Source organism: Durio zibethinus, chromosome 27 (genome assembly GCF_047325235.1).
Source record: "Durio zibethinus cultivar Kanyao isolate XHJ-2024 chromosome 27, ASM4732523v1, whole genome shotgun sequence".
Classification (NCBI taxonomy): Eukaryota; Viridiplantae; Streptophyta; class Magnoliopsida; order Malvales; family Malvaceae; genus Durio; species Durio zibethinus.
Window position 1 is genome coordinate 16,031,885 of NC_143188.1, and position 17,960 is coordinate 16,049,844.

Sequence of the window (17,960 nt, forward strand, 5' to 3'; positions counted from 1 at the left end):
TAAATTATGTAATATATTAAAATTTATATATTTATATCATATTTTATAAAAAAATTACATATTAAAATTTATATCGATACGAAAATATAAAATATATATATTTATTTTATTAAATTTATTTATAATTATTATTAAAATTTAAATCATGTTATTTTGATATTTTTTATTTATAGTATCATTATATGCCATTTTAAATTATTAAATTTAAAATTTTATTTGTACCATCAGACATAATCAATCAAATCTAGCGGCCATATAATTTCACTTCCAAAATAAAATCTCAACCGTGAAACATCCTAATCCAACGTCCACAAAATGCCTTCCCTCTTAAATATTCTTGCCTCCTTCCATTTCCTCCCGCAGCTTCCTATCACAAATCTTTCTATTTTTTCCTCTTTATTCTTTTCCTTTTTCGAAAAGCAGAACCCAAAAAAAAAAAAAAAGACTGTAAAAGAAAGAAGTTTAGTTTTTTTTTTTTTTTTTGCAACACCAGATCTGAATTGTTAAAGGGTTGGTTTCCATTTCACTTTTATCTTTTTCATATTTTGTTTTTCTTAGTAAAATGTGGGCAATTTTGGTATTAAAATGCGTTTTGTTTTGCATTTTGAGGAATGGTTTTTAATGGGTAAGGCTAAATTTGCATGAGATGCTTCTTTGGGTTTAGGGTTTTGGAGGGTAGTGCATTATGAATTATGGGTAGTTGAAAGATATTTCTTTGTTTTAATTTTCTACCCAAGTTTTGATTTTTGTAATGGTAGAAAAATAGAATAGAAAGAAATTTGATTGATTGGCAATGCTATGGTGTTTGAAGATGGGATTTATCTACTAGAATTGTAGGGTATCTTTCCTGGGAATTAGCTTGGATTTGGGGACCTTCTGATGAGATACTCAGTGGGCTGAGGATGTTTTTAAGGTAGCAAATTAGGCTCATGGCTTTGGTTAAAGGGTGGATGGAATTTTAAAGTGGTAAAGAGTAGCTGGATCTTAAGAACATGGTTTCAGTTGGATTCTTTAGGTAAAATGGGGTTTGGGGAGGCTTTAAGGTTATCAAAATGGAATTTCAGTGGTTTATTGGGTGAACTAGTTAATCAAAGAGCAGTGAAATGTTGGTCATTTAGTAGAGGTTGAGTGCCTTCTTTGAGTTAAAATTTTTGAATCGACAGATTCAAATAGGCATAGTACTAATGTGTACCTTGATCTCTGCATTCACATTGGAAGACTGGAGCTAAAGTAAGATGCAGTTGCAATTGCTGTTGTAGTATCTAAAGATTATCGGAATTTGGTAAGATTGGGCTCATTGCAGGCTTATAGGAGTCTGATTATGGGATGAATTGTGTAGACTGTCTGGTATGTGCTATGTAGCTTATTTCGGCATGACATCACTGTTTCTGTATTGGATGACGATGGCAGACTTACTGGAGGTAGAATGATTTTGTAGGTCATCCCATCTTAATAAAAGAAATTCTATAGGAGAATAAGCTATTTTACTTTTAGTTCATCTTTTGTATGAGAACTGTTCTGGAGTATGAAGTTGTCTTTTCTTGCATAGAGATGAGTGGAACTTAATATGGGTGGCAAGGCTAGAAACTAAGTTCAAAAATTTTCTTATTGAAACTCACAATTTGGCAAGCACGTGGTACATACATTCTAGGTAGTAATTTTGGGGTTGTTGTTTTTTACTTATTCTCTGAATCTACACTTATCATGGGTGCCCAGTCTATGTTTGTGATTTCTTTAAGACCAAAAGAGATTGCTGTTGAATAAGTTGAAAAGGAGTTGAAAGGCTAGAATAACTTAAAAATTGCATCAGATAGGTGCAGGGAATCCTGGATACAGCTGGCATGAAGGACTTTACAAGTTCCTTAATGTGGACTTCTGCAGAAGCTGATGTTAAAAGATTTTTACCTTATATTGAGAGTTATGTGAGAACACTTTGCTCTCATGAAACTAAATGCTTGAATATCAATTGCTTTGATTAACCCTTATGCTATGCCTAATGGGTCTTGGTCATTTGACCAAGTAGTAAAAAGGTTGTTTTATGTACATGTCTGAATTGGTGTACATATGCTGTAGTTTAATGTGTTAAGGCATTTGTTTTTAGTTAATTTGTTTATTTCTCTCTTCCTGATGAAAGAATATTTAGTCAGCTAAACATGGTACTTTTTGTTTAATAGGTTGTCATTGTTTATGTGATCTTATGATCTTATAATCTCAACCCTTTATGGACACTGGTTGGAGGTTTTATGACATTTACAACAGTATAGAAAACAGTGCCTCAGTTGAACAATCATACTTTTTTGGTATATTCAGTATAGAATGGAAGATGGATTGTCAAGCTTCTGGGGTCCTGTCACAACCGCTGAATGGTGTGAGAAAAACTATATTCACTCATCTTACATTGCAGAGTTTTTCAACACAATATCCAATGTCCCAGGCATTCTTTTGGCACTCATTGGCCTTATAAATGGCTTAAGACAACGATTTGAGAAGAGTTTTAGTGTTCTTCACATATCTAACATGATACTTGCCATTGGAAGCATGCTGTACCACACCACACTGCATTGCATGTAAGTATTCTTTTCACTTCTTACATTTGCATTGCCGTTCCTCCAAATGCTTTAGATGTTAGATGAATGTCTCACCAACAGAGATCTAATGTTAGAAACTATTGTTTTTGTATGATTGGAAGATCATTTTTCCTTGTTTGATTGGTTTAAGGAGTTTCTCAGTTTACTTGAATAGTGGAGTCACACCACAACTAGCAAATACTACTGATAGCTGAAGGTTTTTATTTTTCTTCCTACTTTTCAAAATGAACATTCCTTCTGTTATTAAACTTCAATAAATACATCTGGAATTGGCAAGAAAAATGCTTCACTCATGTTTTAGGTTCAAAAGCTTTTTCAGAGGAACTAGTGAAAAAAGTTATGCCTAAAGCACCTTTTTGATCTGCTTGCTCCTCTGTGTATGGCTCCCTTTGTCCCATGGTTCTTCTAGAGCATCTTTTCAAGGAGATGTGTTGGACTAATGTCTAGATTTTGACTGTTCCCTCATTATTTTTTACTGCTCAAGGTGACATGAAATTTTGAAAGGTTCCAGAGGTAATGTTTTCAATATCTTATGGAAACTTATCTCTTTCTCTTCTACCATATTTCTTTCTGCCTTTTACATCTTTTCTTAAGCATCATTAGTGTATTGAATATTTTTGCTTAAAGTCCTTTAATTTCATCAGGCCACTTTTGAATATTTGTTATGAATTCATTCCCTTCTTTGTGACATTTTAAATGCATTTATTACTTGAAAGAGATGTTTTATGTCTTTTATTTGGTCTTTTTTTTGAAGACTTACAACTATCTTTAGTTCACATTTGCTTCCATCATTGACAAGTAATCCTGCTTTGTCTATGCTTTGGTGTATGGTGTTGATTTGCTGTCCTAGGAACTTAGACTGTTTGTTGTTCTTGTTAAGACTTTCTGCACCTGAGCATTTGGTTTAATGGTTAGTGCATGTTTGCAGTGCTCAAAGAGCTAGGTTGGATCCCCTGCCTCCCAATATATATGTGTGCGTGTGTGTATATTAAATAAAAGGCTTTCTGGTTTTGGGACTATTTTATAGTACTAGATCTTTGTTTCTAACGCATGGACTTTTTTTAGTGCTTAACTTCCATTTTGCCTCTGCTGTTCAGCTATAACTTCTTTTGGCAATGTCAACATGTTCGTCTTTTTTCCCTCCAGAATAAGAACAATGAAACACTAAAACGGAAAGAGAAATAAAAGGTGCTGTGTACCCATATTAGTTTGATATGTAGATAAGGGCATTCGAAGGTGTTGATAACTTGAATGTAACCAAATGGAAGGTGTTCATTAATTATGCTAACCTTTTTCCTTTGCTAGTAGTCGTATGTTAAGTCACAAAATGGAGGGTCTCTTGTACAAGGGCGCTGACTATATCAATCCTATAGACATATTATATTATTGTCTTCTAAAGTTCATTGCAGGTTCATGGATGACCGTTGCTAGGCAACTAGGCCAGTAAACATTCGTGGCATGAAATTCTGTCAACAGTTGATTAGTTTCTTTTCTTTTCCTCATTGCTTAGCAGAAACAATGACTAAAAATTGAGGATTTATTTGATAATACTTCACTGGTCCTGGTATCTTTTCCTTTTGATGAAAATGGGCACCTATGGGAAATGAACTTGAAAAACCATTGTTCATGTTATGTAGCTTTAAGAATTAAGAGCTTAAAAAACTTTAATCAGTTATTTGCCAAGTTGATTGGAGCTGTGAAAATTTCAATTTATTTTCAGGCAGCAGCAAGGTGATGAAACACCAATGGTGCGGCAAATGCTTCTGTACTTTTACATCCTCTACTCCCCAGATTGGCACTATCAAAGTACAATGCCTACTTGCCTGTTCTTTTACGGAGTTGGATTTGCAGTAGTCCATGCTCTCTTCTGCTTCGGAATCGGCTTCAAGGTGCATCATGTCATTCTCTGCCTTCTCTGCATCCCTTGCATGTACGAATACTACATCTACACTAATGATGTATCCGCAAAGTGACATGCAAAGTTATATGTAGCAACTTTGTTCCTGGGGAGTACTTGTTGGCTTTCTGACAGGGTATTCTGTGAGAAGATCTCTGGTTGGTACTTTAACCCTCAGGGTCATGCTCTATGGCATGTCTTGATGGGATTCAATTCATATTTTGCCAACACATTCCTGATGTTTTGTCGCTCCCAGCAGCGAGGATGGCATCCGAAAGTAGTCCACTTCTTGGGTTTTTTCCCTTATTTCAAGATTCAAAAACCAAAGAGGCAGTGAAAACTTGCTGCACAAGTTATTTCTCTTTCCCCTTTCTACTCCTGATTTTGGCACTAGGTGTTGTTTTGACAGGTCACAGGCATAGGAATCACAATTTTTTTTTACCTTAGTGTCTTGAAAAATATGTAAATGATAATTTAATGTTGATATTATTGATGGGACATTAGCCATTTTTTACTGTAACACTAGTGTTTTTGCCCTGCAAAGGAGAATAGAAAGTAGTTTATTTCTCCTTTCTCTTTAAATCATGTATGGGTTTCGCAGAGATATCATGGATTTTGACAAGTAGTATTACAGAATTTAATTTACTGTATTTGTGATAGAAATAGGAAAAAGAACTTTGATTTTTTTTTTTTTTTTGTATTCGAACGTTCTAAATTTTGAATTATATGTTAATGATTTAATTTATTCTTTTTTGTTTTTATCAATCTTCGGTCATACAAATTTCTATAATCCTAATATTAGCAAAACCTTAATATGAGCCAAAAAGAATACAAAAATGTTTTATGTATTCGGTGTTTAAACACAAATTGTGACACGAAAATTTTATATTTTGCATATGTTTTATGCAAAACAAAAATGATATGAATACACAAGTTAATATAACTCTATTACATTGGTTACATGCTCCACTACATGCATGTAGATGGAAATACTTCAAAACAGTTATTTTCCAAACAAAGCATGCCTTTCCTCACAGAAAAGTTGGATGATTTTAGAGATCAGAAGTTAAAGAAATGATATCATGAATTGAGCAGCAGTGATTAGAAGCAAGAGCTGCAAGAAAGGAAATGAGAGCCCAAGCAGTGTTAATGTAGCCATATCCATTCGTTCCAGGGTTCCTGGCAATGCTTGTGCACACCAATATATATCTCCTGGTAATAAGATTCCCTGAAGATCTTAAAATGTTGGAAAAGCCTGTTGAACATTTTGCCTGCAACTTCCATGGTCCCCTACAAGCTATGTACTGATTGGTCGGGTTATTCATTGGTTTGTAGATGTAATAATTTGTTGTATATATTGAGGATTGTGCGATTATGATTGTAATTTCTACTTTCAGATGTTAAATTTTGGAAAAAGAAAAAGCTTTGGTAACGGTTGTCATGACTGAATGAGCTTCTAAACCAAGAGTCACTTTTTGTTCTTCATTTTGCAACCATTGTCCTCCTTGAGTTTGATACTGGCGTAAGTGAAATGCACGCTGAACAATGGGCCAGTAAATGAGTGTCTCTGCTGAAGATGAAGCAGTGGAAGTAGTAACAAAAGTGGGTCAGTGTGGGTCAGTGTGGCTTCCTTCAATCATAGTTATATCATGCATTCATGCAGAATCCATTCATAGTAATTTTTTTTAATGCTATTTATTAGTTTAAGTATGAAAAAACTATATAATTCTTGCATGTTAAGAAGTTTTGCTTTAGGGTATAAAAGATTCGAATATGCAAGAATTTTGTTAAATTTATAGTCTGTTTGTTTAATTAATGAATACTAAAATATTATTCATGATTATTTTTTAAGTTTAATCAACGACATAAATAAACTGAAATAAAAAATATTCACGAATTATTTATAAAATGTTCTATTAATTTTCATTTTACGATATAAATAGATAGAATATAAATAAATTTTATTATATTCATAATTTATTTATTTAACAAATATTAAAATATTATTCATTATCATTTATTAAACTTAATAAACGAATAAAAATAAAATATAATCACAAATAATTCTTCGAATAAAGTATTTATCCATTTACATTCTTAATTTTGTTACCATGGATCATGTGTTTCTCCATTTGACATCTTGTTAGTTGAATCCCTGATGCCATCTGCATTTATTATACGGTGTCATTGAGAAATCAGAACTATGAGTATCCATCTGATTACAGTGTTGGGACCATGGAATTGCTTGTGATGCCGTATCATAATTTAATCGGAGTCAAGATGTTTCTGAAGCTCTACAGGAGGTGCCTAATAGTAGGAGAAGGCTCAGCATCCTCTCCCCTAGAGCAGGGCATTTGGTGAAATGTTACTTGACCTGGTCCTCTCTGGGAATTCAATGATGGTGGGGTTCCAAAACAATGATTTCGTTTGAAAACTTGTATACTTGCAAGATATTGACAATGGGTTGATAAAGACTAAGCCTATGGTAGTTGTGGCAATTATTGTTTTGCACTTCTTTCATACAGGGCCATGCTAAAAGTAGAGGTTGAGAGCTTCTTACTTATCAACGTGGGCATGATGGCATGATGATGATGCTCCGGTCCTCCTTCGAAGGCTGTTAGTTGGTTAGCCTCCAACTCTTGTCCACCATTGTGGTCAAAGCAAAATGCTGGAAACCAGATTTGCAGTAAAAGCAAGAAAAATAAAAGCTTAGGTTTACTTCTTCTGTCTTTCATACTCTCATTATTGCATTTTGACAATCTGTGTTGCTTTCGTTTCATATCGTTGTCATATTTAAAATTATCATTTCGTATCATTTTCCGGTTCTGTTTCTTTTTTAGTCATATTTAAAATTATCGATTCTACTTACACGATGTTCAGTATTATTATTATTATTATTTCAGCAAGCATAGCTTGTGCAGCTACATATGTTAGGCCTATGAAATCCTACCCCATTATCAAAGTAGTCATAGATCCACTCATAAACACTCACAATTCTAAAAACCGAAGCACACAGACAAAAAAGGAAGAAAACCAGTCAACCAAACCCAGGAATGAATGAAATCAATCAAAGTGAAGAACACACTTTCAAAACACAACCAATACACACCAAACTCTACAAATTCTACAATGAGAAATAACAGTTTTTGTCACCTGCACCGGGAGAAATGCACTGATCCGGACGTAACAATGTAGTCACTGATTAAAATAAACCATGAGAGACCTCTGAAATCAAGTGTTTGTTGTTAATTCTTTCGAGGATCGAGCAGTTCCAAAGGATTGCTGCACATCAAATAGGCACTTCTGTTGCTGCTTGTAAGGTAACCTGGTTAATGGTAATTGCTGTGGGAAGAGTTCTATGTATCTACATGATTTCAGTGGCAAGGTTAGAAAATTGCCATGGCTTCATGTACAAAGCACTTTAAGGAAAGTTAAATGAAGCCCCCTTTTGCTTCGTTGGATGTTACTGCCCATCCTTTCAATGCAGAATACTTGATTAGCTTGCTTTTTCTCCCACTCTGACCCAATGTGAGTTGCATTATTGGTATGAAGTATGAACAACACGGAGTCAGCTGCCCTTTACAAGTTGATGTTACTCTGGTAGTCCCTCAGCTAAGCTGGAAGCACATTATATTCACATTTCAGACTTTCATTTATGTAGCTTGTTATGGTGTCTTCCACTAAATCTTTAAGGATGGCTTCACCCATCTCAAAACCAACACAACCAGTGTCGACTCGAAGGTCCATCCATGTTCCTGTCTTAGCCAAGTCTTTTCTAACTATCTGGTCCAAAGTACGAGGCAGCGGCATTTGGAGCAAATGCCAATAAACTCCTTGCCAGACCTCTTGAAGGGTATTTTTCATGTTAGGGATAGGACGGATATTGGGTTTAACGAATGAAACGCCAGGGGAACCAAAATAGTACCCACAAACCTCCATGAGAACTTCATTAATGCAATCAAAGAGCAGTTTCTGGTCATGACAAAGCTGGTTGGGCAAGTATTCTACCTCATCAAGCAACAATGGGTCAAGAAGCAAGTCTGAAGAAAGTGACCTGATGTAGATTTCATCCCAGCTGAAACTAGAGGCTTGCAGCACTGCCTTTATGTGCTCAAATATTAACTCCTTATCATCCATACAAGTTTTAATACGATTACTCTGATTTGTGGCCAATGAGCCATGTCCTTTGAATTGAATTCTTAGTGGTTGTATGGATGTTTCACCTGAAGATTGGTAAACAAATTGGCATTAGACAAAATGTGGCACAACAAAGTTGAAAACAAATGTAGAATGTGAAATAAACAAAAGACTTTCTCATATGCCTACCAAAATTAGATCTGATGTTTGCAGGGCTGATAACATCCTCAGCAAATATTGGCTCAAGAACAGATACAGGACTTGGCCGCTCCTGTATATCAGTAACACTCTCTAGACATTCAACCTTTTTGGTGACTGATGAGTTTGATGGAGAAGCTAATGGAGAAAAAGGCTGTTGATCCTCATCAGATGAATCCTGGAGAGAAAAAACAATTAGTTGGATGAGATAAAATATAGACAACAAAATGGAAAAATAGCATGATATGTAGAAGAGCCTCTATTTTTCTTTTGGGGATTTTAGCTCCTACTTCAACATAATAATACAACATCAAGACAATATTAAATATGCCATATCATTTTCCATCTTCTTGGTGGAAGATGGGAGATTAATTGAAGGGCATAAGCAGCCTGTATTCATCATTCTGAGGTTCTTCTTAATCACTTCACAATCTATATACTGGTATGTGGCATCATCATACCTGTTTCAAGCACTGAGGATATTGTTTTTCATCAGGAACTTCACATTTATCAACATTTTTGTCTTCTTTAGTAATTGAAGAGTCACTTGTCTCAGAAGAAGCATCCGGGAGCTTGCTTTCTTCCTGAACCATCATTTCAGTTTCTTTAACAACACTCACAGCACCTGCATAAATTTTATGAAGGTTAAACATTAATAAAAAAACCTGGATATTCATGATTGTCGTTATAAATTGGACAAATGCAACACATACCTTTGGAACTCATTTCATCTTTAGTAGAAAAAAAATTTTGGTCATCTTTGTCATTATTAACACAAGGGTCAAGGTTCTTTGAAATTGCATTATCACCTTGGATTTCATTACTGGTTTTGTTATCAGATATGCAAAGCTGGCTCTCTGTCTTCTCTGCCACTTGACTAAGATTGCTGACAAGGTTGAGTTGATTGTTTTCACTCACCTTCTGAAATTTTTCAGAGCCTGCAAATCTCGTCTGTGCAGTTATAAAACTAGGCTCCGAGTTCCTACCAGGGCTGCAAACAGGGGATGAGTTATACTCAGGAAGAGACAGAACCCTACCTAAGGTTTTCGGGACCTGTCTGCTTGAAAGATCCACATTTTCATCTCCATTTGTTAGCATCTCAGAGAGATGTTTCTTTGCCTCAATATAGATGTTTGAAACCCTTTGCCTGGAAAAATCAGTAGTCTCATACCCGGTGCCTAGTTCAGAGCCTTTGAGCTTGCTTGTCTTTTCTCCTTTTTTAATACCAATAGAAGGTGTGGCAATTCTTTCAATAAAGAAGTGATCTTTAGTTGGAGAACTCATCCCAATATATTCCTTAACTCCACTGTCCCGTGAATTTTGCCGCTCACCAGGAAATCTTTTCGATATACCATCAGTGGGGATTTTATGTTGCTCTCTTCCCATAGCATGCTTCAATTTTCTTTTTATTTCAGCAAGAAAAAAGTGGGAACTAACTTTCTCATTCAGCTCCCTTTGTCGGATGATGTACTGAGATTCTGGAGATGAACCAAGGCTGCTTCCAGTTTCAGGAGTTTGCAAGCATGTTGGCCCAGGCTTCAAAATTACAATTTTATTTGAAGCTTGAGAAACCTTATTTCCATCCGGTAGGTCTCTTTCCTGAGACTTGGACCTTCTTCTAAAGAAATTACGCTGTTTTCTATTAACAGGCTCATTGGATTGTCTCAAACCAACAGGCTCCTGCTCTGAAAAAATGGATCCAGCAAGAGGCTTAGACTCTTCATCCTTTAATCGAGCATCTGGCAAGTCTTGAACATATTTCACTAACAATGAGTTTGGATCTCGTAGAAGTTTCAAAAACAATTCCTCATCTAAACTCAAAATCTGAAGTGCGTCCATGACTTCTTTTGAGGCTTGGAGTTCACCATCTTTTGTAAGTTGATTCCCGTTAAGAAGCTTCTGACTCACTAAGAACTTGATTGCCTCACTCAATCTTTCTTCAAAAGCAGAGCTTTTCTGTTTTAGCTGCACATGACCTTCAGCAGGCTGGTCATGATTCACACAATTGATTCTTTTCTGATGGATTTGCCGACAAAACTCTTCCATTAGATTGTCTATATCGAGATTGCTTGTAGTTTGTTGCTCTGATTTATTCAGACAAGATCCTTCTGATACCAAGTTCTCCGCAGCATCCATATCAAGACTGTTACCAGAACTTTTCTTGCGATTTTTCTTTTGTCTTTTCCGGTTCTTCCTTCCATTGTCTCCTTGCCCAGAACCAAACTGTTTTGCTTCAACTTCAGTATCATTTGCCTTTTTCTTTGCAACCTTCTCTCCAGACATTTCTTCTTCTAGGAGTTTCTTCACACTTGGCTTCCATGCATCAGGCACTGTTGTCTTCTCTTCACTATCCTGAAAAATACAAAAAGAAATGGTAACATCAATAACAAATGAACAGCTTTCTCCATTGATGATTTATCTTACGCTCACAATAATTCTGCCCTTCTAATGAATATACAGCAATTTTCAAAATTATGTTGGATTTGGGTTAAGTTTCCAAAGCTTACAAGAGTTCCTGGACGATTGTCGCCAGAACTAGTCAACATGTCGCATTTATTTCCTGCATTTCCCACACCTGCAAAGTTGAAATTGCAGCATTAAGGAATTAGCAGGTTTCTGCTTTCATGGATAAATGAAGTATAGCTTAAAAATATACTAAGAAAAAACAAATTTCAGATTTAACGACACAAACAAACCAAATTATCTCTTAATGCTAAAAGGACAATCCAAAAAGACCATTTATAATCGCTTCACGACTTTAAATAGAGTTCAATCACATGCATGCAAATGCTTCAAAGTTTCTTAGAGAACTTACCAACTGCATTTCTGTTCCCGCGTCTTCTATCAGAAAGCAGTCTCTGAGTTGATCGACCATGGCGGAAGTCAAACATACTAATCAAGCCCCACATACAGCCCAACTGATCCTTTTCATGTCGCACAGGACGTTTATTTGATCTTTTGGCCATGATTAATGGGTTTTTATTTGAGATTATAACGCTTTGGCAATCGAAAATTTTTTGTTGAAAGGTGACTTCGAATCTGATAAACAGATAGAATCACTAGTTAGAAGGATATAATAAAGAAATATAAGACCTCAAATCTTCACCTATTTTCAAATTATAAGATAAGAACAGGGAAGACAAAGGCATCTTCATCATAGAGTTGCTGAGAGCTGTTTTGAAGAAATAGAAAAGACAGTGATATGTTGATACAAGTGCAAATAGACTGTCAGAAATCATGTAATTGTAGAAATATTTAACATTCACTGATTCACAACAGATGAACATCAAGCAAAACAGGAGGATAATTATCAAATAAAACAAAAAGTCTCTCTTGAATTGTCAGCCTCAGCTCTTTGCACAGTTTCCTATGATAAAATCTACTTAACTGAATATTTCACACAAGCAAACAAACAGGTAAAGAATCATGACTGTCGGCAAGAAACTGGAAAGAGACAGGCCCTACAATTAGATCAGCCCAAATTTCATATGGTCATGAGAGACTCTTGACATTGATGATTATGCAGAACCAGACAATTCCTATGACAGATCAGCTTTTAGATTCATCAGCTCTTAATTTTCCTACAACATTCCTAAACCCTTTCCATAATAAGCCTTTTTGATACAAACATGGCTCTTATCTCCCTCATGCAGCACCTAAATCCTAGTCCAGCAGTGTCACATAAGCTTTTTTCTTTTTCTTTCTCTTAATTTGATTTGCAAGGCAGCATTCTATGGAAAAGGAAGGGATTGCAAGTGCTAGGATTCAAATCAGAACCTGCTGGATTGCACATAATAGTGATTCTATGAATCATCTGAGCTAAGGGTTATCAAGCACCTCATCCCTTTAAATAAAAAAAAAAAAAGTTGCAAAACTAGAAAATTGATTGATTTGATGAGAGAAGAAGAAGAAATGCATGGACCTGAAATAAAGAGTTTCTCAAAATTCGATACCACCAAGAACAAGGAGAGAGCAGAAGTCAAAATGTAGCTGTATATGTTACCACAAAGGTAAAAATAACAACGTTCCAATTTCGACAACTCAAGTTTCCCAAGCAGCGTAAACCACAAGGGAGGTCCAAAGCCAAAGCTGTCTTTCGATGCCAAGGTATCAAAGCTTTCTTTTTGCCTCCGCAAGCCTTAATCAGGGCCTCAAATTCCTCACTAAGGAACTCAGAGATTTTTTTTTTTTGGCGCTTTTTCTTGGATCTTCATTTCAATGAAAAGATCAATTGCAATTCAAGGTTACAGATTGATGACACCTCAAGAATTCCTTTCCCAACTCTTCAATCAACGAAGAACATGCAAAGCCTTGACACTCCTCGAAGCCGTGCCTTTGCATGGCCTAAAGCCTTGACAGAATTATGCTATTTCTGTGCGACAGAATTGAAGTCCTGAAAAGACTGAACAGTTTCTTCTTGCCATTTTCAGTACAAGGCTCACCTTGAATGCCATATCTGCAACAACTTGAAACAACCAAATTCCCACTTCTTCCACAGATAGCAACAAAGAATCAAACTTTCTATAAACACCTAAATCAGTTCTCTTGAAAATTCTGATGGAAAACAAACCAAAACAGATTTTTTTTCTTTTTTTACTTCAATCTAAGAAGCCAGCTCCAAGCTCCCATCAATAAAAAAACAAAGGGAAAGCTAAAGAAACAGAACAAAAACTCAGGAAAATCTATGGGAAATAACAGTGCTAACAGGAGAGAAAACAAGGACTTATTCTTGGTGGTGGCATCTTTTGACAACCAAAAAGAAAAGAGGTGGCAAAGAAAATGCTTTATCTGGCACCGACCCTTGATTTTTTATGAAGAAAACTGAAATGGGCAGGCATTATAGACGGGGAAAAAGTCGGGAAAAAGAAAGAGTTGAGGATAAAAGAGAGAGAAAAATGGGAAAGAAAACGAAAGAAAAAGAAAAGACAGCTTTAACATTACAATGTTGTTGGCCAAAGACAAGAGAAGTGATAGAGTAGAACAAGTAGAGTACAGTTGGAAGAGAATACGTGACAGTTGTGGTCATGTTTGATGGAATCGTACCCCACTTTCAAAGCAAAAGTCAGAGAGAGAGAGCGCTTTAGCCTTAATGTTGAAGAAAAGTCTGCTCTCTCTCTCTCTGCTTGCCTGTTTTATTTGTGTCCTTGTAAATATATATATATAGTTTTTGTTAGGATAGAAATAAATCGAACGAACTTTATTATTTTGTAACAGTAGATTAAGTTCAATAAATAAAAATAAAATATTTCAAAATTATTTGTTAAATGTTATGTTATTTTATATTTTTGGATATAAATAAATAAATAAATTTTATTATATTTATAAATATGTTTTTCAAATAATAAATTAAAATATAATTCATGATAATTTATTAAATTTAATATATAAATATAAAAAAATTAAATTATTTTTAAACTATTCTACAAATCATTATTATTTTTTCTCCCAGGACGATTGTTTCTTCCGCTTTCAACATCGTCACACTAACAATTTGAATCGAATTTAATTAAATTTATATTTTAAAATAATATATTATATTATAAATTTTAAAATTTTGATTTGAATTTAAATAAATATTTTTTAAAATTAATTTAATTTGATTTGAATCAAATTTATTGATTCAATTCGGTTTAATTTATAAATTTTTAAAATTTGATTTTTTATTTTTATATATTATTTAATAAAATTTTTAATATATTTAAAATAATTATTTTTTATTTTATAAAAAATAAAAATATATATAAATAAATAAAAATATATAATTTAATTTAATTTTTTTTATAGTTTTTTACATTTCAATTCAAAATATAATTTAAATTTAATATATACATTTAATATCCAATTTTACTTTAAATCAAATCAAAAATTATAATTTAAAATTAATTTTTAATTTTTTTTTCCTTACCCTACTCTCATATCATCTCCAATAACTTTCTCTTTCTGGTAAAAATGCCTTATTTTTTGTGTATTTTTTCTTCCTCTTATATCTCTTCCAGGCAACTTGGCTGCAGTATCCCAGAAATTGTGTACATTGGCATGAGTAGGAGTGGGTTGGTGCGTCTACTTTTTCTTGGTCTCTAGAGAGAGAAAGGCTAAGACCTGCCTGGCCTGGCCGGCCCTGGTGTGCTGTTGGGAAACGCGAAATGCAAATGCTTTTCCAAGCTTTGACAGGGAAATGTAAGGGTGAAAATGTACAAAATGGATGTCACCCATTGACTGTATTCAGATCTGACATCAGCTGCTACAACTTTATGTAAACTTTGTTATATAATTCTCATTTTTCTTTTAAATTTCAGCGAGATATGTAATATTTAGTTTAATAATTTTATATATGATACAATGATATAATATAAAAATATATAAATTTGATATAATTAAAAAAATTTTTAAAAATTACATATAAATTTGATAAAAAATAAATATATATTTTATATTTAATATATCGATATAAATTATGATACGATAATTTTTATAATTTATATGTATTTGATATTAAATAAATTAATATAAATATACGAATTATCAAATTTATCAAATTTTAAAATTAGTAAATAGTAGTGAGACAATTTTTTTATTATTTCATAAGGATTATCAATTTATAATAAAATTGATTTTTTCATTATATATGAAAATCCATTCATCATTTAAAAATGGAAATTATAAGTACAAATAAGTTTATCATAGTCCCAAACTAAACCAATATCTTCAATTTATAAAGTAACCTGTTTTTTCTATACTTAACTATAACTCCAATTTAATCTTTAATATATTAATTATTTTGAATCAAAATGTTTAGGTGTCTTGAAACGCTATTATCAAAAATAGAATAAATAGAATGTTCTCAACAGAAATAATTTAGATTAAATTTTTTAAGTGAAATTTATGAAATTTTGTACTAAAAATGATTAAGTAAAAATAAAAATTAATAGATTAAAATATCTGGTTACGTAAATTAAATGTGTAAAATTTTAAAAATTTTGAAAACAATTTTATATTTTTTTAAATAAATATTTTTAATAAAAATTTTAACAAAATTTTTATTGTTTAATAAATATCGATAAAATTTAAATTATAAATAATTTTTTTAATAAATTTTTTTACATGTTATTGATTTTTCATATTAAACTCTATCAATTTATAAATTTAAATTTTTTATTAAATTATTTTTTTTAATTTCACAAACTTTTCCTAAAAATTTTATATAAATTTTATTCTGTGTTTACACAGAAAAAAATTAATTTTTGGGTGAACCAAAAAAATTATTAAAAGATATAAAAGTTGGAAAAAAAATGAATAATAAATATACAATAATGAAGGAGTACAAGTAAAAAACCCACAAAAAATGGAAATGAAAGTATACTCATGAGTGACTTCTACGTTATACCTTTTGCTTTTAAAAATTATAGTTAGTCCCATAAATAAAATAAAAAATTATATTTAGTGCTGATAATGTAATTCTAGGTTTGATAAAGAGTAGATTCCTTGGAAACTAAATTGATGAGTTTGTCAAATGAGAATGGTTAGTGGTTCCATAGTTAAAATTTCGGAACGTATTTTAATATTCAAGTTAATTAAATATATAAAAAATAAAAAAAAGTATAAAGAGTAATGAAAATAGTTGCATATCTAATTTTATTTTTTAAAAATAATTATTCAATATATTTTTATCAAAAAAATATCTTAAATAATCTATAAAAAAATTGAATGAGATTATGTTTTATTAAAATTTTTAATAAAATATAATGAAAAATTAATATCATATATATAAAAAAAAATTATGATAATTATTCAAAAATTATTATACGTGAATTTTCTTTAACTAAATTAATGAATCTAAAACTAAAAAATATATATCAAATATCTATTTTTTTTTCAAAATTTATAATTTCATGAATCAAATATCTTTTAAAAGTAAACTTTAATAACGTGATAGATAACATGGACACCAAGCTGTAACAAATGCTTTATTATTATTCTTTTTAAAAGTATAATAATAATAATAATAATTTATTATTATTATTATTATTATTAAAGTCATATTTTGTCCTTGCATGCAATTCTTCGAAGGAGGAGGTGCATGTTATGTATAATACAAGTAGAATATTACAGCAAAATAAATGATGAAGTTTGTGGTGGTGGAAGCCACCATATGGCCTTTTTGTTTCTTGATTTTGACTCAATAGCTATTATGGTGGTAATGATACTTTGTTTTTGAATTCAAATATGCCTCTAATTTTATCAAATTATTATTATTATTTATTATTAAAAATTTTGAAAATCCTTCTTTTGGCCGCCATTTGCATACAAATTCACTGAGAAAAAAATAGTACCAAAATTTTAATGGAGGGAAAATGGCCCAAAAAAATAAATATATGAAGATGAAAGGGAGCCATGGTTGTTTTTCTTGAAAGAAAAATAATTTATTGATAAAAGAAAAAATTACAAACAAATATCCACTTTAAAATAAATATATAAAAAATTAATATTTTTTAAAATTTTATTTATTAATAAAATAATATCATTTCTATTTATTTTATTAATAAAATAGCATTATTCAATTTTTTGAGATTGTGTAAAATTTATGTTTTAACAATAAAATATTTTTTAAATATAAACGCTTAATGTTTATTTATGGGAGGGAGGCTGACGGCTGCCATGTTCGTTTCGCATGAGGCTTGACTAGAAAGGGTTATGTTATTTGGTCCGAAATTAGTTTTTTAGAAGTTGTTTGACATTCGTAATACCAAATTGTTTAAAAAAAAAATTGAACTTGAAAGTCATCGTAGTGTTATTTCCATTCAATTAACTCTGTTACTCTAGCATTTCTCGACAAAAAAAAAAAAAAAAACGGTAATGCTATATAATATGCCTTTGTTGGATGAAAAAAAAAAATCTTCAAGTTTAGTCATTGTTATTTTGAACCAGGGTAATAAATAATATATCAATATTTTTATTATTCGAGTTTAATTTAAATAAAATTTAAATTTAATTTAATTATTTTTTAATTAACTTTATCGAGTAAAGTAAATTCAAATATTTTAATATATAATTTGAATAACTCATAAATTTAATCGAACATTTAAATTTTAATATATTTTTATTATTTTATTTGAAATTATTATTTTATTATATATATAAAT

The 17,960-nt window shown here is 31.9% G+C and overlaps 1 protein-coding gene and 1 pseudogene across 3 annotated transcripts; one reads left to right on the forward strand and one right to left on the reverse strand.

Moving 5' to 3' along the window:
• The first annotated feature begins 359 nt into the window (after positions 1-359).
• On the forward strand, positions 360-5,052 carry LOC111280133 (alkaline ceramidase-like; annotated as a pseudogene). Its single transcript, XR_016334797.1, has 3 exons — positions 360-510; positions 2,175-2,567; positions 4,309-5,052. The product of XR_016334797.1 is annotated as an alkaline ceramidase-like (transcript).
• Positions 5,053-7,522: 2,470 nt separating this feature from the next.
• On the reverse strand, positions 7,523-13,774 carry LOC111279836 (uncharacterized). Of its 2 annotated transcripts, none has more exons than XM_022866891.2 (7): positions 12,743-13,774; positions 11,636-11,859; positions 11,328-11,395; positions 9,630-11,172; positions 9,282-9,445; positions 8,812-8,998; positions 7,523-8,708 (listed from the first exon to the last, which is right to left on the reverse strand). In XM_022866891.2, exons 2-7 carry the CDS (start codon positions 11,784-11,786, stop codon positions 8,098-8,100), a joined length of 2,724 nt encoding a protein of 907 aa, XP_022722626.2. In that variant the 5' UTR covers positions 11,787-11,859; positions 12,743-13,774; the 3' UTR covers positions 7,523-8,097. The 2 variants fall into 2 exon arrangements, with proteins under 2 accessions (XP_022722626.2, XP_022722625.2); XM_022866890.2 differs by having other exon boundaries at positions 9,534-11,172.
• Positions 13,775-17,960: the final 4,186 nt, after the last annotated feature.

Coding starts and splice junctions, on each gene's coding strand:
- LOC111279836 (XM_022866890.2), bottom strand. CDS start 11,786: ATGGCCAAAAGATCAAATAAACGTCCTGTGCGACATGAAAAGGATCAG. Junction 11,396..11,635: donor CGGGAACAGAAATGCAGTTG/GTAAGTTCTCTA, acceptor TCAACTTTGCAG/GTGTGGGAAATGCAGGAAAT. Junction 8,999..9,281: donor ATCCTCAGTGCTTGAAACAG/GTATGATGATGC, acceptor TTTTCTCTCCAG/GATTCATCTGATGAGGATCA.